We start from the raw sequence: 16,888 nt of genomic DNA on the forward strand, positions 1-16,888 counted from the left end.
AATATTTCGTGAAGGTGAGAAAAGAAAAACACAACATAAAGAGATTCTAGACGATAATTTGATTTATCAAGCTAAAGCAATTCTCTTTCCCCCTCAACTCTACAAGAAAAAAATTGAGATCCTATAGCAGCATAAGTCATAAATTCATCTTTTTAGAGCCCGTTTGGACATGAATTTCTTTCTTTTTATTAAAAAATAAAAAATTCACAATAATATTTTGATTTTACATTGAACTTGTCCCTTTTTTTAAAAAAAAGTAAAATTAAATATAAATTTCACGTTTGAAAAAAGTTGTTTTGATTAGTTTTTATTCAAGCAACTTTTTTCCACAAACAAAACATTTTAATTAATATTTTTTTCAAATTTAATGCATATTTCACAACCGCAACCTGCAAAACATCTTTTCTCAAAATCATATTTTCCTATCCCCCTTTTGATCTCAACTAAATTCCATTCAATCTATGATAAAAACAGCAGTCCTTTTCTTTTGATTTTTTTTCTTTTCAAAACCTTGGTTGATGGTTATTCGAACTACTGATTCACGTTGGACATAGACATTATTACTAGAGTGATTAAGTGGAAAAAATTAATGACAAAAACATTTTTTTAAACCAATTCTTTTTTAATTGTATTCTGATTTCCGTGCGACTTACAAGTTCAGTATTTATCTAATTACATACAAAATGGTATTAAAAATATTTCATATATATCGTTTAGCAGTTATAACAATAAAAAGTTGCAAGAGCTACGAATATACAAAGGTTCTTCGGAATTATTCTCCTAGGAGGCATGCAGAGATTCACAAATTAATTCTCCTATTTCATAGCACAACCCTCCCTTGCTGGCATTTGAAATGCGTTGTCGAACACGGAAAATACAAAATAATACTAAAGAAAAGTGGTTGTCTTATTATGCTTTTTGAGAATTAACTAAACTAATTTTTATAGTAAAAGTGAATTAAATAAACTTAACATAATATAACTATACTTATACTAGAAGTTCACGAAAAAACATAAGACTTAAAGCATAGCAAATATCCCGCTTATAGCCGCTCGAATAAGGTAATGAAAATCTCTTGTTTCTTGTAAAAAAGACAATTTTTTTTTAAAAAGTTTAAATTGAATTAAATAAACTTAACATAATGTAATTATACTTATATATAAGTTAAACAAAAAATATAGACTTAACACATAGCAAACATCCCGCTTATAGTTTGTTGAACAAGGTAATGAGAATCTCCTGTTTCTTATAAAAATAAAAAAGACGAAGAAATTTAAAAAGTTTATACACAACTAATCCTATTTTTTTCAATTAAAATTTGTATATAATTTGACTACTGAAAAATGAACGTGCCAACTGATTTTGCTAAGCAGAAGTAATTATGTGTTGGTTGTAACACGATCTTCCAGTGCGCGTGTGAATAAGCAACATACATTTTTTTTTTTTTGGTAACCAAGCGACATACATTACTTGGCGGCATCTCCATCACTTCACCACTATAACATTCCTCTACCTCTACCTTTACCTTACGCCTTTCCCTCTTCCTTCTTCCCCTATAAAAAGCAACTCCCACTCAAATTCTTTCATGCAAAACTTTAGAACACAACCAAAACACTCTCTCGAACTTTCCAGAACTTCGTATAGCTAGCTAACAATGGGAGACTATCACAACGGCAACGCCTTACTAAGATACAACTCCGGTGACGCTCCGTTCGAAGACCGTCGATTCTCCAAGCTTATTCATGATAATGTCCATGGCAACATCCATCTCGATCGCGTACCCTTTCTATTTCTATATTTGAATTTGCTTTTCTCGTTTGAGTGTGAAATTTCTAATTTCGTTCTTCTGCTTTGCATGTTAATTTCCGCTCTTTTTTGCTTTCGAAATGATGTAATTGACTTTATAATTTGTATTTCTCTTTCATGTAAAGTAGTGAAGTTTCGTAGCGTGTATTTTGTTAGTACTTTATCATTCTGCTTTTCTGCTCCGTGTCTCTATTCTGATCAAAAATCGGAGTGCGTGAAGCTTTAATACTTATCAAATTCGGACTTCGTTTTTGTTTATGAGAAATTTGAGTTTATTTATACTGATTTTTGCGTTTGAAATGAAGATGCTAATTCGGTAACTTGAATTTCGTTTTTCCATTTGTATGTGAAATTTCCAATTCCGTTGTTCTGTTTTGCCTTTCAGCATCATTATATTAATTTCTGCTCTTTTTTGCTCTTTATTACAGTACTTTATAATACTTTATTACAAATATTACAGCAAATATTTGTGTAGTAGGAATAGTATCTGAAAAAGGAGACCTTTCCTTTTGTGGTGAACGGCTGATAGTCAAGCACATCAATTGGGCTAAGTATGACTATAACCAGTTTGTCTTCTTTCCGTACTTTTTGTGATTCGTTTATTCTATATTTCTGTTGACTCTATTCTTCAAAGTAGTAGGTATTTTTCCTGCCCTAATTTATGTGGCATAGTTCAAGACTTTGATAGTCAAATAATTTAATTTTGTCCGTGAATTTGGACATGGAGTCTTCGATTTTCTTGAAGTAAGTTTATATATTTGGAAACTAATTAAAAAGTACTATGAGTCACAATGATTGATAATTCAAATATTTGAAAGATCTATGAAAAAAATTACTAGCAAAGATACACTTGTGCGAATCTCGAAATCCGAAAGGTGTCACATAAATTGGGATGGAAAGAGTATTTATTAAGCGGAAGTATTTCCTTCACAAAAGCATGATTCACTTTTAATGTTTTGATTCAAGTGAAAATAGAATTTTTGAAGTCAAAGTGAGTATATATACTGGCATGCATGATATACGTTTTCTTTAATATGAGCACTTGGTGAGATAGAAGATTTTGTATATTTATTACTGTATTTAACAACAGTTCTGTCCTTCTATTGCAGCAATCTCTGAAGTTCATCGACACTGAACAATTTCAGAGGCACGCTTAATTTGTTTGTAAATTGTTTCTTTTCTAATCCAAACATCTTTGATTTGGTTGGCTGGAAATAATTCCAATTGTGCTTTTTGTGTATGTTGCAGGCTTCGCGATTTGAAGCAGCTAGGTACGAATATGCTTTGTTTCCTTTTAAGTTTTTCCTTAAAGAGCAGGCGAATGTGTGTATTAGTGAAGCTGTTGTTTGGACAAACTCTTATGTTTGGGATAATGATTTATGATTACTGGCGAAAATGAATTTTTGAGGCTTTGCAAATGTATATTTGTTAGGCTCAGGATAAATTTGGTTATGTAATGTCACAAGCACGTTATTTAAATTTTGTTTCAGCGGTTGTTGAACAAGTTGCAGGTGGATGTATCCGTTTTTTTCCATATTATAGAAGCTAAGTAATACGTTTCTGTGTTGCTGCGCTTTATTTCCAGTATGATAAATTAGCTAAACTTGACTCTTGTGGACATTTTCTAAGGTGATGGTGTGACCATCTGGACTACTAGCTTGATTGCTTGACCCCTGACTTTGTTATTTTATTGTCAACTTGCTCAAAGTGTTGCAACAACAAATTCATCCCAAGAATATTTTTTTCGGAGAAAGGCTAAAACAAAATGAGAAACAAGAGTTCTATATATGGTGCATGTGATCATTTTAACTAACTTTGTACTCCTTGGGCACCAAAAATTATTTCTTTCAGCAGGGCTGTGTTTCAGACGATTTCATCATATCTGTGTCATCTATATATGCACATTAATGCTTAAAGTGGCAACCACTTGCTTAGATTATAACTACAAGTTGTCTTTTACATACTAATTTTCTTTTAGAAAAGGTGTATAGCGAGGTTGTGGTGAATCATCAATTAGAGTTACTGCCAACAATTTTTGTCCTCTAGCGGTAACAAAAAACTATAGTCAAGCCACTGCACTTATAAAGGCAGAAACTTTTCTGTTCCTTGGTGTTTCATATCAGATATAAGTAATCTGGGTTAGAACATTTTCAGAAAGTAAATGGTCTTTTCGGGGGGCTTTTGCCATCATTTGGGATTCAAACTTGTAATGTTGACTTGATCTCAATTTCTGTCCTAGGTCTTACATACATGGTTTATCCTGGGGCGGTGCACTCTCGGTTTGAGCATTCCTTAGGGGTCTATTGGCTGGCCAGTGATGCTGTCCGCAGACTTAAGACCTATCAAGTAGGACTATATCCTAATATCTTGGCCCTATATTTGATAAAATGTTTTGATGGACATGCTGTGGTTGTAGGGACTGGAGCTTGGCATTGAATCTTTTGACATACAGACTGTGAAACTTGCTGGTAAGTCAAATATACCAGCGAAGGTTCATTTTCTCAACAGCATCTAGCCATCGTTCGTTCTTACTTGAGTTCATCTAGGATTACTACATGATGTGGGTCATGGGCCATTCAGTCACATGTTTGAGCGTGAATTTCTTCCTCGGGTTCGTGGCGGCATTAAATGGTAATTGTTAATATAAAAACTTTTTCTCTCTTTTTCATCCATCAGAACTCAAGGATTTGATACAGAGAACTCCTTTAGTGCTCCCCTACGGAGATATTTGGTCTGCTTGGCACTATAAGTATTCCTAAAATTCTTATTCTTATTGGGCATCAATGCATATCGTGTAGGGTTTTTTCTACCTATCTCTACTTCTTTGGTACATTTTAAGTGAAAGTACTCCTCTGTCCTCTTCATCCAAAAATGAGTCTGTATGACACTGCCACAACATTCACCATGCACTGGTTATCCTTACTCACCCAACAGAGGTATTTGCAGTATTTGTGGCTTCAAAAGAATGCCATTACCATGTAAGTGGAAAGTGCTTATCTATCTACAATTGCAATCCTTTTTCTCTTTCTTGCAATAAAGAGAAGACTGGCAACACCACTCGGTCATTTTTCCTGTTTTACTATAACTTTATTACTCCCTGTAGTTTGAAGCAATTAATGTACCTTTACAAACATATGAGTAATTGTACTACGAGCAGCAGATAGATCACGCGTGATTTTTGTGACTCATTTGATCTTGTGAGATATACTTTTCTTTTGAGAAAAATCATTTGATGAGTGTTCCTCCTGTTTGATTCTCTTCCATACTTAAGATGAACTTGAGGTTAACTGAATTAGTCTTTCAAAGATCTCTCCCCCCATGTTCAAAGCCTCTTTACATATCTTGCTTAAAAATTCCTTTATTTTTAGTCAACTTCTCTAACTACTTACTGAATAAAAAAATTTCAGGTCCCATGAAGATATGTCTTTGAAGATGATAGACTATATTGTTGATGAGCATAGCATTGATATTGACTCTAACAAATTGAAGAAAGTAAAGGTTGGATGAAAATAACGCATGTTATGTCATGATGCCATTTTATGTCTCTTAAATCAAATGTTCCCTCCCCTAAAGATGCAATCTCAGCACTCTAGGACTAGTTGCACTGAGTTTGTCTGTCTTTATGGCATAATTCACTATGGGTTTGGAATGTTATCTTCTTGATTTGTACCTGATGCTTTCAGAATTATATAATGTTAGATTGGAAACTTTTCACATTGTTCATTATCATGAGCTTTATTTTCAGTTTGTTCTGGAGCTTTATTTTGGATTCTAAGGGTAGTTTTGCTTTTTCAGCCCTACTTCTGGCTTTCCTTTGAGTGGTATCATAATACCTATTCTATTGTACACAGGAAATGATAGTTGCTTCTAAGGAAGGTAAATCAGAGGTAAGCATTTTTATGGGAGGATTTGAGTCGATCTGTTGAGATATTGAAATAGCCAAGATCTGAAAACGCATGCTGAATCTTTTTTGCTTCATTACTTACTACTATACAGAGCTTGAAAGAGAAGCAGTTCTTGTATGACATTGTTGCTAATGGGCGAAATGGAATAGATGTTGACAAGTAAATTCACCTCTCCTTGTACTTTGTTCAGATGCAACTTTAATTATGCGCTTGCAGCTGCATTAGATGAATCTATGTTTTTGCAGATTTGATTATATAGAGCGTGACACCAGAGCTTGTGGTCTTGGGTGCAATTTTCAGTTCCAGAGGCATGATCTCCGTACTCAATTTGATCCTTCTTTCTTTTTATAACTGAAGAATTTGTCCCAGAACCATTACTAATTCTGGGAAAGATAATACTACCTTTTTGCGCTTGCAGGCTAATGGAAACAATGCGTGTTATAGACAATGAAATATGTTATCGGGCGAAGGAATGTTAGTATTCTTGAAACTATTATGTTGAATGAAACATTAACATCTTCCAGATATAGGAAGAATTCTCACTTTACACCCGACAATCCTGTTAGATCTTACAATCCACAAGCTTTTTTCTACTCGTGCTGATTTGCATCGTACGGTCTATATGCATCCAAAAGTGAAGGTTCAAAGAATTTTTCACCTGTGTTCTTCATTTCAAATGTTTCCACTTTCTACTAAAATCTGACTGGGGTTTTCTTTTTCCATCTTATAATTTTTAGGCAATAGAGCTCATGGTTGTAGATGCCTTGATAAAAGCCAATGAGCATTTTCAAATTGCTGCACAAATCGATGAACCAGCTCAGTACTGGATGGTTGGATAATCTTTTCCGTTTATACAACCCAAAATACCATGCCTGTCTGAACATTAAACCATCAGTTAAATTAACAATGTGCAGTTAGATGATACAATAGTCAAAAGAATTGAAACTTCCACCCATCAAGATCTAGAGGAATCCAGAAATCTGATTCGTCGAATTCGGAGGAGGGACATATACCAGGTATCCACTATAAAGCCAGAGAGTCCGGAGTCGTAATTCTAGTTGAAAAACATCTGCAGCTTCAAGTTGTTTCCTGTTATATATGACTTAAGGATCTTAATTTACGGAACTGTTCATGTTATCTTTTTACATCTGTGCAATTCCTATGCTCTTTCATTGTTCTTGTTCTCTATAAGTTGAATGATATCAACTACCAAGTTGTTTACAGTGAGGACAAAATGGCTAAAATATTTTTGCATCAATATTCCGACAGTACTGTAATGAGTTTGCTGTGCCCAAGGAGAATCTGGAGCATTTTAAAAATGTTACGGCTCAAGACATAATTTGTTCCCAGGTACTTCAGCGAACTCCAATAACCTCTTTTTATTTACCTGATAATGATGGACACTGCCTCATAGAGTAATTTTGTATCCAGAATTCTGATGCTCATTTGAATGAGGAAGATGTCATTGTTACTAATGTCAAAATTGATTTGGCTAGTGGAAAGAATAATCCATTGGAAAGGTACTTTTGAATCTTGGTGTTAATGTTGCTCAGAATCTCATGCTTGTGTAATGACTAAAGCCTTTTGGTTTCTTCTGTTCTTGTGGTCAAATATCACGCAGGATCAGCTTCTTCCAGGTATTATATTTTTTTTGCCCTGTATACTTTCAAGAATCTTGCAGAAACATATACGAACAAATATTTGTGTCAGAACTTAATTACTCCCTCCGTTTGGTATTAGTTGGCCCCTATAGACTTGGCACACTCATTAAGAAAAATATTTATTAGGGATCTACTTTACCAAATTAGCCTTATTAATTATGCTTTGAAAATATAATTTGAATATATACAACTTGTATAGTCATTTAATGATAAGGGTATTGTTGGAAGAACATATTAAAATCTTCTTGATTTTATCAATGGGACAACTAAATTGAAATAAATATTTTTAGTAAGATCCAACTAAAATGAAACGGAGGGAGTATCTTCTTTCCCTGAAGCTACAAAGATGGAAATTTCAGTTAATTTGGCTAAAGAAGTGTTAGTGAGTGCTCTTTGACTATGTCTACCTATAGTTAGAAATTAACCTTCTAATATAATGGTACTCTTCATGCAAGTGGGTAAAAATCTCTTTGCAGCTATCAATTATATGTTTCTTAGATTATCTAGTGATTTTTGTTCATCTATTCTGAACTATTGAAAACACTGATGTGCATCAGTTAAATGGAAAAGACAAAGACTTTATAGCACAGAAATTAAACTTCCTTAGTACCTTAGCAGGATAAACCCCATTGATTAGCTCTGGAAGTTCTTAGCTCTAGTTCTCAGACATCATTTTTAGATCTCATTCTGCTGTAAATGTTGACTGGAAAAAGAGTCTTATATGGCCAATTTTCCACATCAGTTAAATGGAAAAGACAAAGACTTTATAGCACAGAAATTAAACTTCCTTAGTACCTTAGCAGGATAAACCCCATTGATTAGCTCTGGAAGTTCTTAGCTCTAGTTCTCAGACATCATTTTTAGATCTCATTCTGCTGTAAATGTTGACTGGAAAAAGAGTCTTATATGGCCAATTTTCTTTTGGAGGCACATGTTTCAATCTTTCCGCCTGCTTCTCTAATGTGCTGCTACTGTTTACAGGATTATGATAGCTTTGAGAAATTACGTTTAAAGGATGGTTGCATCAGTCACTTGTTGCCTGTGTGTTATCAGGATATGATTGTTAGAGTTTATACCAGGAAACCTGAACTGGTCAGTGAGATGCAGCCAAACCCTACTCCCTTATTTTCTTCTAAACTGCCTGCTTCTTGTCATGAGCGCACTTCGAAACCTCCATTTCTCTTGGAATTTAAAGAATATATGAGCATTGTATATGCTTTTGTAATTTTGGTGACATCTTACAGGTAGAAGCTGTTTCCAAAGCATTTGAGAATTTTCAGATTAAGACTTATGGGAAGAAAACGCAAGTGCATGCTACTCCTGAAAAGAAGAAATGCCTGAAGTACAAGGAAAAATGAATGGCTATATATCTGATTCTAGCCAGATTTACATTCTGTGTATACACATGAACCATAGATTCTCACTCTTATCATATAGATGCGTATGTGTGTGGCTAAACTGATATCATTTTGGTTGATCTTGTAAGTCGAGATACATGAAGTCCTTGCTAGTTGATATTGCATATAGGTTCTGTAATGGCAACACTATAATGGTGTTGGCCAGATGTAAAAATTGGTACCAACAGGGATGTGCTTTCGCCAATTGTGCCCATTATTTTCCTCTTAGTTCCTTTAACAATGTTTGATTGAATTACTGAAATCAATACATCTAAATTTCCTATTCCTGATAGATTGTAGCCTAACTGCGTATCTTGATTGGTGGCAGTCTAATCTTTTCTAGTGTGGGGGTAGTGATGTAGGCTACTTACGTTTGGAGTTTGACCAAAGCAAAAATGCAGAGTAATTCACCTGACCAATTCCTATATCGGCATTGTTGATCTCTCATCACATTAAAGCTAACAATTTTGTCTTTCCTTTTAAGTGCCTTAGGACAATGATCTCTCATTACATTAAAGCTAACAAATTTGTCGTTTCTTTTAAGTGCCTTAGGAGTTTCGTAGCGCACTTGAAATAGAGAGATTGTTTTAGACTGATAGATGGGATAAATATTTTTCAAGGGCAAAAGCAAGTTTTTCTTCTCAACGGCAGGAATAGTAGTATGCCCAAAGTTCGGCTAAATTTGGTCACTTAATGACAACCTCATGTATATTTGTTAATAAAGATGCAGCACCTATTGACATCCCAAATGCATTATGCATCCTTCATAGAGACACTTTTTTTTTTTTTTTTTTCTCTTTTGGTGATTGATACCGCGACTTTAGAATTGAAGTGGCGGTGCTTACTGTGTTAGTCGAAATTGTTTTAATGGCAACCCTAAAAATATCTGCTCTATTTCAGGGAAACAACACACTTCAAGGACAAATCAAGCTACAGACAGAAAGAATATCAGTCTTATAAGGAAACAATCAATATGAGGTGGTCAAAGCTGAACATGGAAAGCATATCAATTAGCTACTCGAGCCTTACAAGGAAGCTAAGCTATTAATATGAGGTGATCAAAGCTGCACAAGGAAAGAATATCAAATCAACTATTCAAGACCCTGTGCATAATTACTGAAATCAAGGTTTTGGAAGATTCACAACCACCATAAAAGGAAGAAGACATCAATGCATTTTTATCACGCTGGAGAACATCCTTACCTGAAGACTCATCAGTCAATCACCAAGATCTGTGATCTCAGCTCATATCACTCAAATCATTTCAAGAGTGATTGAACCCAATCCCTGGATTACCTTATTGAGCCAACTAATCAAGAATCAAACGAACGATTCTTGATCTCTCCCCTAGATTGTTTATAAGCTCTCTTTGTACATCTTGAGCAAAAAGTACTATTTCTAATCTTATCAGTGCACTGTAATCATAAAATGCAATTCTGTTACGAAAAAAAAAAGGAGAGGAGATAATAGATAGCTTTACAAGTTGAGAATGTGACCTGAAAACGAACTGAAGTCAAATTGCGAAAAAATAGAGGAGATAATAGATAGCTTTACAAGTTGAGGGTGTGGACATGAAAATGAACTGAAGTCTGTTTCAATTCAAGAGAAAAACATAAAACCACTCACTGTACTCTGCTGCGTCAATTTTGCTCTAAGCGAACCCTTGTAACTCAAGAGAACTGGAAGTAGGCACCATAAGGGTGTTCTGAATCAGTATAAATCATTGTGTCTTTATTTTTATTTTTACTCCATTATATGCTTACATTATTATCTACTGCACTAACCTTGTGTTGCAGGTAAGTCGACTAGAATACTACTTAAGTAGACTGTCTTTGAATAAGTGTTTAAAAGGGACTCAATTCACCCCTCCCCTCTTGAGCATCAATTGGTTATTAGAGCAAGGCCTCATCTATCAGTTGCTTAACATCACGTGAGACAAAGATCCTATGGCTAACTGTCAAATACCTGGAGCAATCTTGCAAGATAGACATTTATCAAATTGACCTCCGTACTTTAATGGACAACATTATTCACATTGGAACAAAAGCTTTAGAATCTTCATTCATTCAAATGATTTTCAAGCTTCAATGGTCATTAAGAAAGGACCAAAGCCCATCCCTGGAATCACACCAGAAGACTCAGCCAGCGAGGACTCAACTAGCAAGAAGATCTATTTGGAGACTTTTGACATCACCAAAGAACAATAAGAGGTAATACAAACTAACGCTATAGTTATTAGTTTACTTTATTGTGCAGTTAGCGGATCTGAATACGATAAGGTATCAACATGAAAAATTGCAAAAGAAATATGGGACAAGTTGGAAGTCACAAATGATGGAACCTCGAAAGCAAAGGAAGCCAGAATTAGCGCTTTAGTAAATGAGTTTGAGCTATTTGAATGACGGATGAAGAAAACATTGAATCAATGTTTTCCTGATTCAGCAAAATAGTAGTTGAACTTAAATAATTAAGAATGGTCTATCCAAATGGTTTGCAATTAAGAAAACTTTAGAAACTTACCTAAATCACGGGAAACTAAAGTCACCTATTACGATGCGAGACTACCCTTAGTCTTAACACGGTGCTTAGAATCACAAGTGACTCTAAGCTAACCGAGACCTGGAAAAATACTAAGAAATATAGATAATAGCAGATAAAACAACACAAATGTGGAAGTTGACCTTGAATAATAAAATAAATATCCAAAGAAAATTAAAACGTCACTAAACAAGTCTGAGATCAAAACTGAACAACTAACTATAAGTCTGAAAATCCTCTACTAAGACGAGTTGCTGGGACAAGCCCCGACTAACTTTAACTGTCTGAGAACTGGGAACACCAAAGACAAAATGAAATAAAAACTAACTCTAGTCCTTGCATGATGAGGACTCACCAAAACTGTTACTGTTGATATGGGATAATGAGATCATCTTAAGCGCGATCACGATGCTGAGCTTTCGAACTTATTCTGAATGCAATTTCAGAATTTAATGACTCAGGTCCAATAATCATGGAGTTTTACAATATAACTAGGGTTTAGGATCATGGTTAAATAATAACACTAGAATTCATGCAAAACGAGAATTATAACTCAATAAAACCAGAATACTAAGATATCAATGAATACCAATATCTATAAACCCTAAATTAGGAAATATAACTGAACTGGAGAGTTGGATTAACTTTGGGACTCAATGGGTGGAAGGAAATCTAGTTATGGAATCCCATATACCTGAAGATAACCCTGAAGAACTTCTTAGAGTTGGATAGCTAAGGAAGATGAACCTTAATTGGCCTTGGGGAAAAACATACGAGACCTTCCCACGATCGTGAGAATAACCTATGATCATGGATTGCACTAGTGGCCAGCATATGGATGAGAGATCTCTGAACATGATCAGACGAGACTTGGTACGATCATGGGATCTACTTTTGGTCGTACCTTGGTTCGTATGTTTGCTGGTTATCAAGGGCAATTGTGGGACTCATGATTGTACCTGAGGATCATGATTTCAAAGCATGATTGTGGTTCTCTCTCGTGGCATAAGGGTACACTTTGTCAAATTACAGAAGTTGGGTCATCTTGATCAAACAATATCACTATACGATCGTATAATGTAACTCGATTCGTAGTTGGTTTTATGGTATATCACTGCAGAGTAGTGCTTTACTGAAAAGGCCATAACTTCCTTCTCCGATGTCGTATTAAGGAAAAACTGAATGTGTTGGAAAGGTAATTCAAATGCCTATTACTTGATGGGTTTGGTACTCAAAATGCATCTGAATCTGGAAGTTATACTCATTTAAAGCTGATCAGTCCTTTAGGAGTTGGTTGGTGAGGGAGGTTTTAGCTTGGTTAAGAGAGAAAAGAGTTATTGTGTCCTTGGTAAATAAATGACCAAATCCCCTATTATTCTATTAAAACTTGATGATTTATACCATATGGTCATCATGTCTGCCTCTGCTTCCCAAGTAGCTCCCTCAACTGACTAATTTTTCCAAAGAACCATTACCAATGCAACCTCCTCATTCCTCAATCTACGAACTTGACGGTCAAGGATGTCAATAGAAACCTCTTCGTAAGAGAGGTTATCTTTCTCGCCAACCCCTTTTAAGGGCACAATCAATGCAGAATCACCAATGGACTTCTTCAGCAAGGAAACATGAATGTTTGGATGTACTGCTATTAAATCCGTCGGCAAATGTAGCTCATATGTTACTTTGCCAAAATGACCTACAATCTCATAAGGACCAATAAAGTGGGGACTGATATTTCCTTGCTTCTCAAACCTTTTCACCCCTTTCATAGGCAAACTTTTCAAGTAGACCAAATCACCAACGTTAAACTCAAGTTCCTTCTTCCACACATCTGTATAGGATTTCTAATGACTTTAAGCCATTTTTAAACTCTCTCTTGTTAGCTGGACTTTCTAAATAGCCTCATGGACTGAGCCTGGTCCTATCAATGTATATTCACAAACTTTGAACCAACCAACAGAAAATCTATACGTCTTTCCATAAAGTGCTTCAAATAGGCCCATCTGAATAGTAGAGTTATATAACTATACACAAACAATTAAAAGTAGATGATCATACCAACTACCATTGAAATCGATCAACATACTTTCAATATACCCTCAGTTTGAATGGTCCTCTCTGCCCAACCACCAGTTTACGGGCAAAAGGCTATACTAAGATGAACCCACCAAGACCCTTTTGAAATGCCTTTCAAAATTGGGAGGTCGAGTACCTCTATCTGAAATGATAGTCAAGGAGACTTCATATAGTATCACAAACTCCTTTAGGTAGAGTTTGACATAGTACTCGGCTGATTTAGAAGTGTTAACTACTAGAAAATGTGTCAACTTAGTTATCCTATCCATAATAAACCCAAATAGAATCATGCTGTCGATCAGTATGAGGCAACCCTGTAACAAAGTACATGTTCACTACCTCTCACTTTCAAATAGGAGTACTGATGTCCTGAAGTATGACACCAGGTCTCTGATGCTCAAACTTAACCGCAGGCAATTTGGGCACTTATCCATAAATTATGCAATATTGTTCTTCATACCACTCCACCAATAGACTTTAAACAAATCACGGTACATCTTAGTGGATCCTTGGTAGATAGAATATCGAGAATCATGAACCTCCACCATCTCAATTCATCTACATCTGAAATACAAATTCTGCCTTAATAGTGAAGAACACCATGTACCCTTTGGGAGAAAACCTTAACCTTCTAACTCTAGACTGATACTTTTAAATTAAGCAAAATAGAATTACTATCTTGCTTTTCCTTACACTTGGCTACTAATGAGGATTCCGAACTATTTTGAACCAAAATACTACCTCATTTGAGTCAACCAACCAAACTCCCAATTTGGCCAATTTATGAACTACGAGAGCTAGTTCTTTCTTCTTGTCCTCTATATAAGCAATACTTTCTATTAATAATGCACTAAGAGCGTTGGCCACCACATTGGCCTTGCAGAGATGGCAAAATACTCATTTATAATCCTTTAGCAACTCTAGCCATCTTCTCTGATGAATATTTAATTCTTTCTGACTGAATATATACTGAAGGCTTTTGTGATTGGTGAACATTGACATGAACCCCATAAAGGTAATGTCTCCAAATCTTTAAGGCAAATACCTCTACTGCCAACTCTATATCATGAATCGGGTAATTCTTCTCATGAGGCTTAAGCTATCTAGAGGCATATGCTAACACTTATCCTCGCTGCATAAACGTACAACCAATTTTAACTCTAGAAGTATCACAATAAACCATACAACTATCTGAGCCCTCGGACAGAGTTAAAATTAAAGCGGTAGTGAGTCAAGTATTCAACTCCTGAAAACTCTTCTCACAAGAATCAGACTACTAGAATTTGACTTTCTTCTAAGTCAACCTGGACATGGGATAAGAAATAAATTAAAATCCCTCAACAAACCGTCTGTTATAGGTGAATAAACCCAAGAAACTCCTAATATCTACTGAAGAGATGGTTCTAGGCCAGCTTCTCACTACTTCAGTCTTTTAAGGATCATAAACCTGAATGCCTTTCCAAAAATAGTATGACCAAGTAAAGTTACTGACTTCAACTAAAAGTTGCACTTGCTGAACTTGGCAAATAGCTGATGATCCTTGAGAGCCTGTAAGGCAATCCTCAAATAATTTGCATGTTCATCCACACTCCGAGAATAAATAAGGATGTCATCTATGAACACTATAATGAACATGTTCAAGTACTGCTTGAAAACCCTTTTCATCAAGTCCATAAAAGATGCAAAATCATTCGGTAGTCCAAAAGTCACAACAACAAATTCAAAGTGATCATACTGAGTTCTGCATGTTGTCTTTGAAATGTCACATTCTTTGAGTCTGAGTTGATGATAACTTGATATGAGGTCTATCTTAGAAAAGCAACTTGCACCCTAAAGTTGGCCGACCAAGTCATTAATCTTGGGGATGGGATACTTATTTTTTATTTGACCTTGTTTAATGATGATAGTCGATGCACATTCTGAGAGAACCATCTTTATTACGCATGAAAAGAAATAAAACGCCTCAAGGAGAAATGCTAGGCCTGGTAAAACCTTTATCTAGGAGGTCTTTTAACTATTCCTTTAGCTCTTTAATCTTGTTTGGATCTATTTTGTAGGGTAGAACTAAAATAGGCTGGGTATCTAGCAGAAGATCTATTCTAAAGCAATTTCTCTTTCGGGAGAAACTCCGAGTAGGTTTTTTTGGAAAAAACTTATAGAAATCCATTTAGCACTAGAATTGATCCAAGAGTTGGGGTTTTGAATTTTGAGTCCTTAACCAAGACAAGATGATAGATACACTTTGGAGATCAATTTTCTGGCCTTAAGATAAAAGACAAACTAATCTCTAGGCACTGAGGTACTACCCTTCCACTCTATTACTGGCTCATTTGGAAACTAAAATTAAAGTACTTTATTTCTACAGTCATTTGAGGCATAGAAAAAATATAGATAATCCTTACCAAGAATGATATCAAAATCTACCGTCTAACTATACAAGATCAACTGTGGTGACTTTCTGATAAATTGTAATTGGGTAATTTTCGCATACCCATTTAGCTATGACTGAGTCACCAATTGGAGTAGAGGCTGTGAAAGGTTTTGAGAGAATCTCAGGACTGACCCCGAAGTCTATTGCTATATAGGTAGTTACGAAAGAAGGTGTAGCTCCACATTTTATAGTACATAAATATGGATATGGAAAACCTATAATATACCTGTGACTACGTCAAGAGAATCTTTCTAATCCTATCGAGTTTAAAGGACATTGAACCAGTTCTAACACTGTCCACCAGCTGCACTAGATGAGACACCCTGCTGAGTAGGGCTACCTGTGAAAGCTCCTAAAGAATTTGGCTAGCTTTGCTAATAGGCATCTGTACTTTTTTAAAAAGCCTCTAGACTTTCCCTAAGCACGTGGCCTAGCTTTCCACACCTAAAGCACCATTCTCTATTGACATACACTCACCTTTTTGGTTCCTATCATAGTTCGTGCAATTTAGATTGAAGGGACCACTGTTCATACTATCTTGAGACTTAGATCTAGGTCTCCAATCATAATGACCCTGCATGAACTTCGGTATTGGGGAACTCACAGAAGAAGAGGGTTGAAGATTTTTAGCAAAACTGAAAACAATTTTTACCGTTTACCTTTGTTGAGAGAAATTAAAGCTATCGATGTTGGATCTCGTATTCTTTCTTTCCCTTTCCTTAAAATTTTATTCCTTTATTTACTAATCATGAACCATCAGTCTGGAGATATCTATCTCTTTTAGCAACATGGTAGTCCTGTACTCCTTGACCACATCCTCTAAAATGCCAGACATAAACTTGCTCATGCGGGCCCTAGAATCAACAACTATAGCAGGAGCATACCTCACCAACAAAGAAAATTTAAGAGAATACTAATTCACACTCATGCAACCCTCATTTAGTTTATAAACTACTACACCTTGATCTCCCTCAATTCCAGCGGGAAGAATCTATCTACAAATAAGATCACAAACTCATCCTTTTCTACCGGTTCTACGTTTGCACCCCTATAATCCTTTCACTGCTTGTACCA

General features: G+C 35.4%; 1 protein-coding gene across 5 annotated transcripts; it reads left to right on the forward strand.

The window, feature by feature from the left end:
* Nucleotides 1-1,482: 1,482 nt before the first annotated feature.
* Nucleotides 1,483-10,509, forward strand: LOC107847915 (deoxynucleoside triphosphate triphosphohydrolase SAMHD1 homolog). 5 transcript variants are annotated; one of them, XM_016692517.2, is made up of 20 exons: nucleotides 1,484-1,777; nucleotides 2,916-2,953; nucleotides 3,055-3,077; nucleotides 4,046-4,152; nucleotides 4,223-4,274; nucleotides 4,353-4,437; nucleotides 5,214-5,304; nucleotides 5,658-5,693; nucleotides 5,803-5,870; nucleotides 5,957-6,019; nucleotides 6,130-6,185; nucleotides 6,278-6,351; nucleotides 6,449-6,541; nucleotides 6,626-6,727; nucleotides 6,981-7,061; nucleotides 7,143-7,231; nucleotides 7,333-7,348; nucleotides 8,354-8,464; nucleotides 8,617-8,769; nucleotides 9,670-10,509. In XM_016692517.2, exons 1-19 carry the CDS (start codon nucleotides 1,655-1,657, stop codon nucleotides 8,728-8,730), a joined length of 1,422 nt encoding a protein of 473 aa, XP_016548003.1. In that variant the 5' UTR covers nucleotides 1,484-1,654; the 3' UTR covers nucleotides 8,731-8,769; nucleotides 9,670-10,509. The 5 variants fall into 5 exon arrangements, with proteins under 5 accessions (XP_016548004.1, XP_016548003.1, XP_016548002.1 ...); XM_047398783.1 differs by lacking the exon at nucleotides 9,670-10,509 and adding an exon at nucleotides 2,235-2,357 and having other exon boundaries at nucleotides 1,645-1,777; nucleotides 8,617-8,974; XM_016692518.2 differs by lacking the exon at nucleotides 8,617-8,769 and having other exon boundaries at nucleotides 1,483-1,777.
* The last annotated feature ends 6,379 nt before the right edge of the window (nucleotides 10,510-16,888 follow it).

Source organism: Capsicum annuum, chromosome 11 (genome assembly GCF_002878395.1).
Source record: "Capsicum annuum cultivar UCD-10X-F1 chromosome 11, UCD10Xv1.1, whole genome shotgun sequence".
Lineage (NCBI taxonomy): Eukaryota > Viridiplantae > Streptophyta > Magnoliopsida > Solanales > Solanaceae > Capsicum > Capsicum annuum.

Coding starts and splice junctions, on each gene's coding strand:
- LOC107847915 (XM_016692517.2), top strand. CDS start 1,655: ATGGGAGACTATCACAACGGCAACGCCTTACTAAGATACAACTCCGGT. Junction 2,954..3,054: donor GACACTGAACAATTTCAGAG/GCACGCTTAATT, acceptor TGTATGTTGCAG/GCTTCGCGATTTGAAGCAGC. Junction 5,305..5,657: donor ACAAATTGAAGAAAGTAAAG/GTTGGATGAAAA, acceptor TATTGTACACAG/GAAATGATAGTTGCTTCTAA.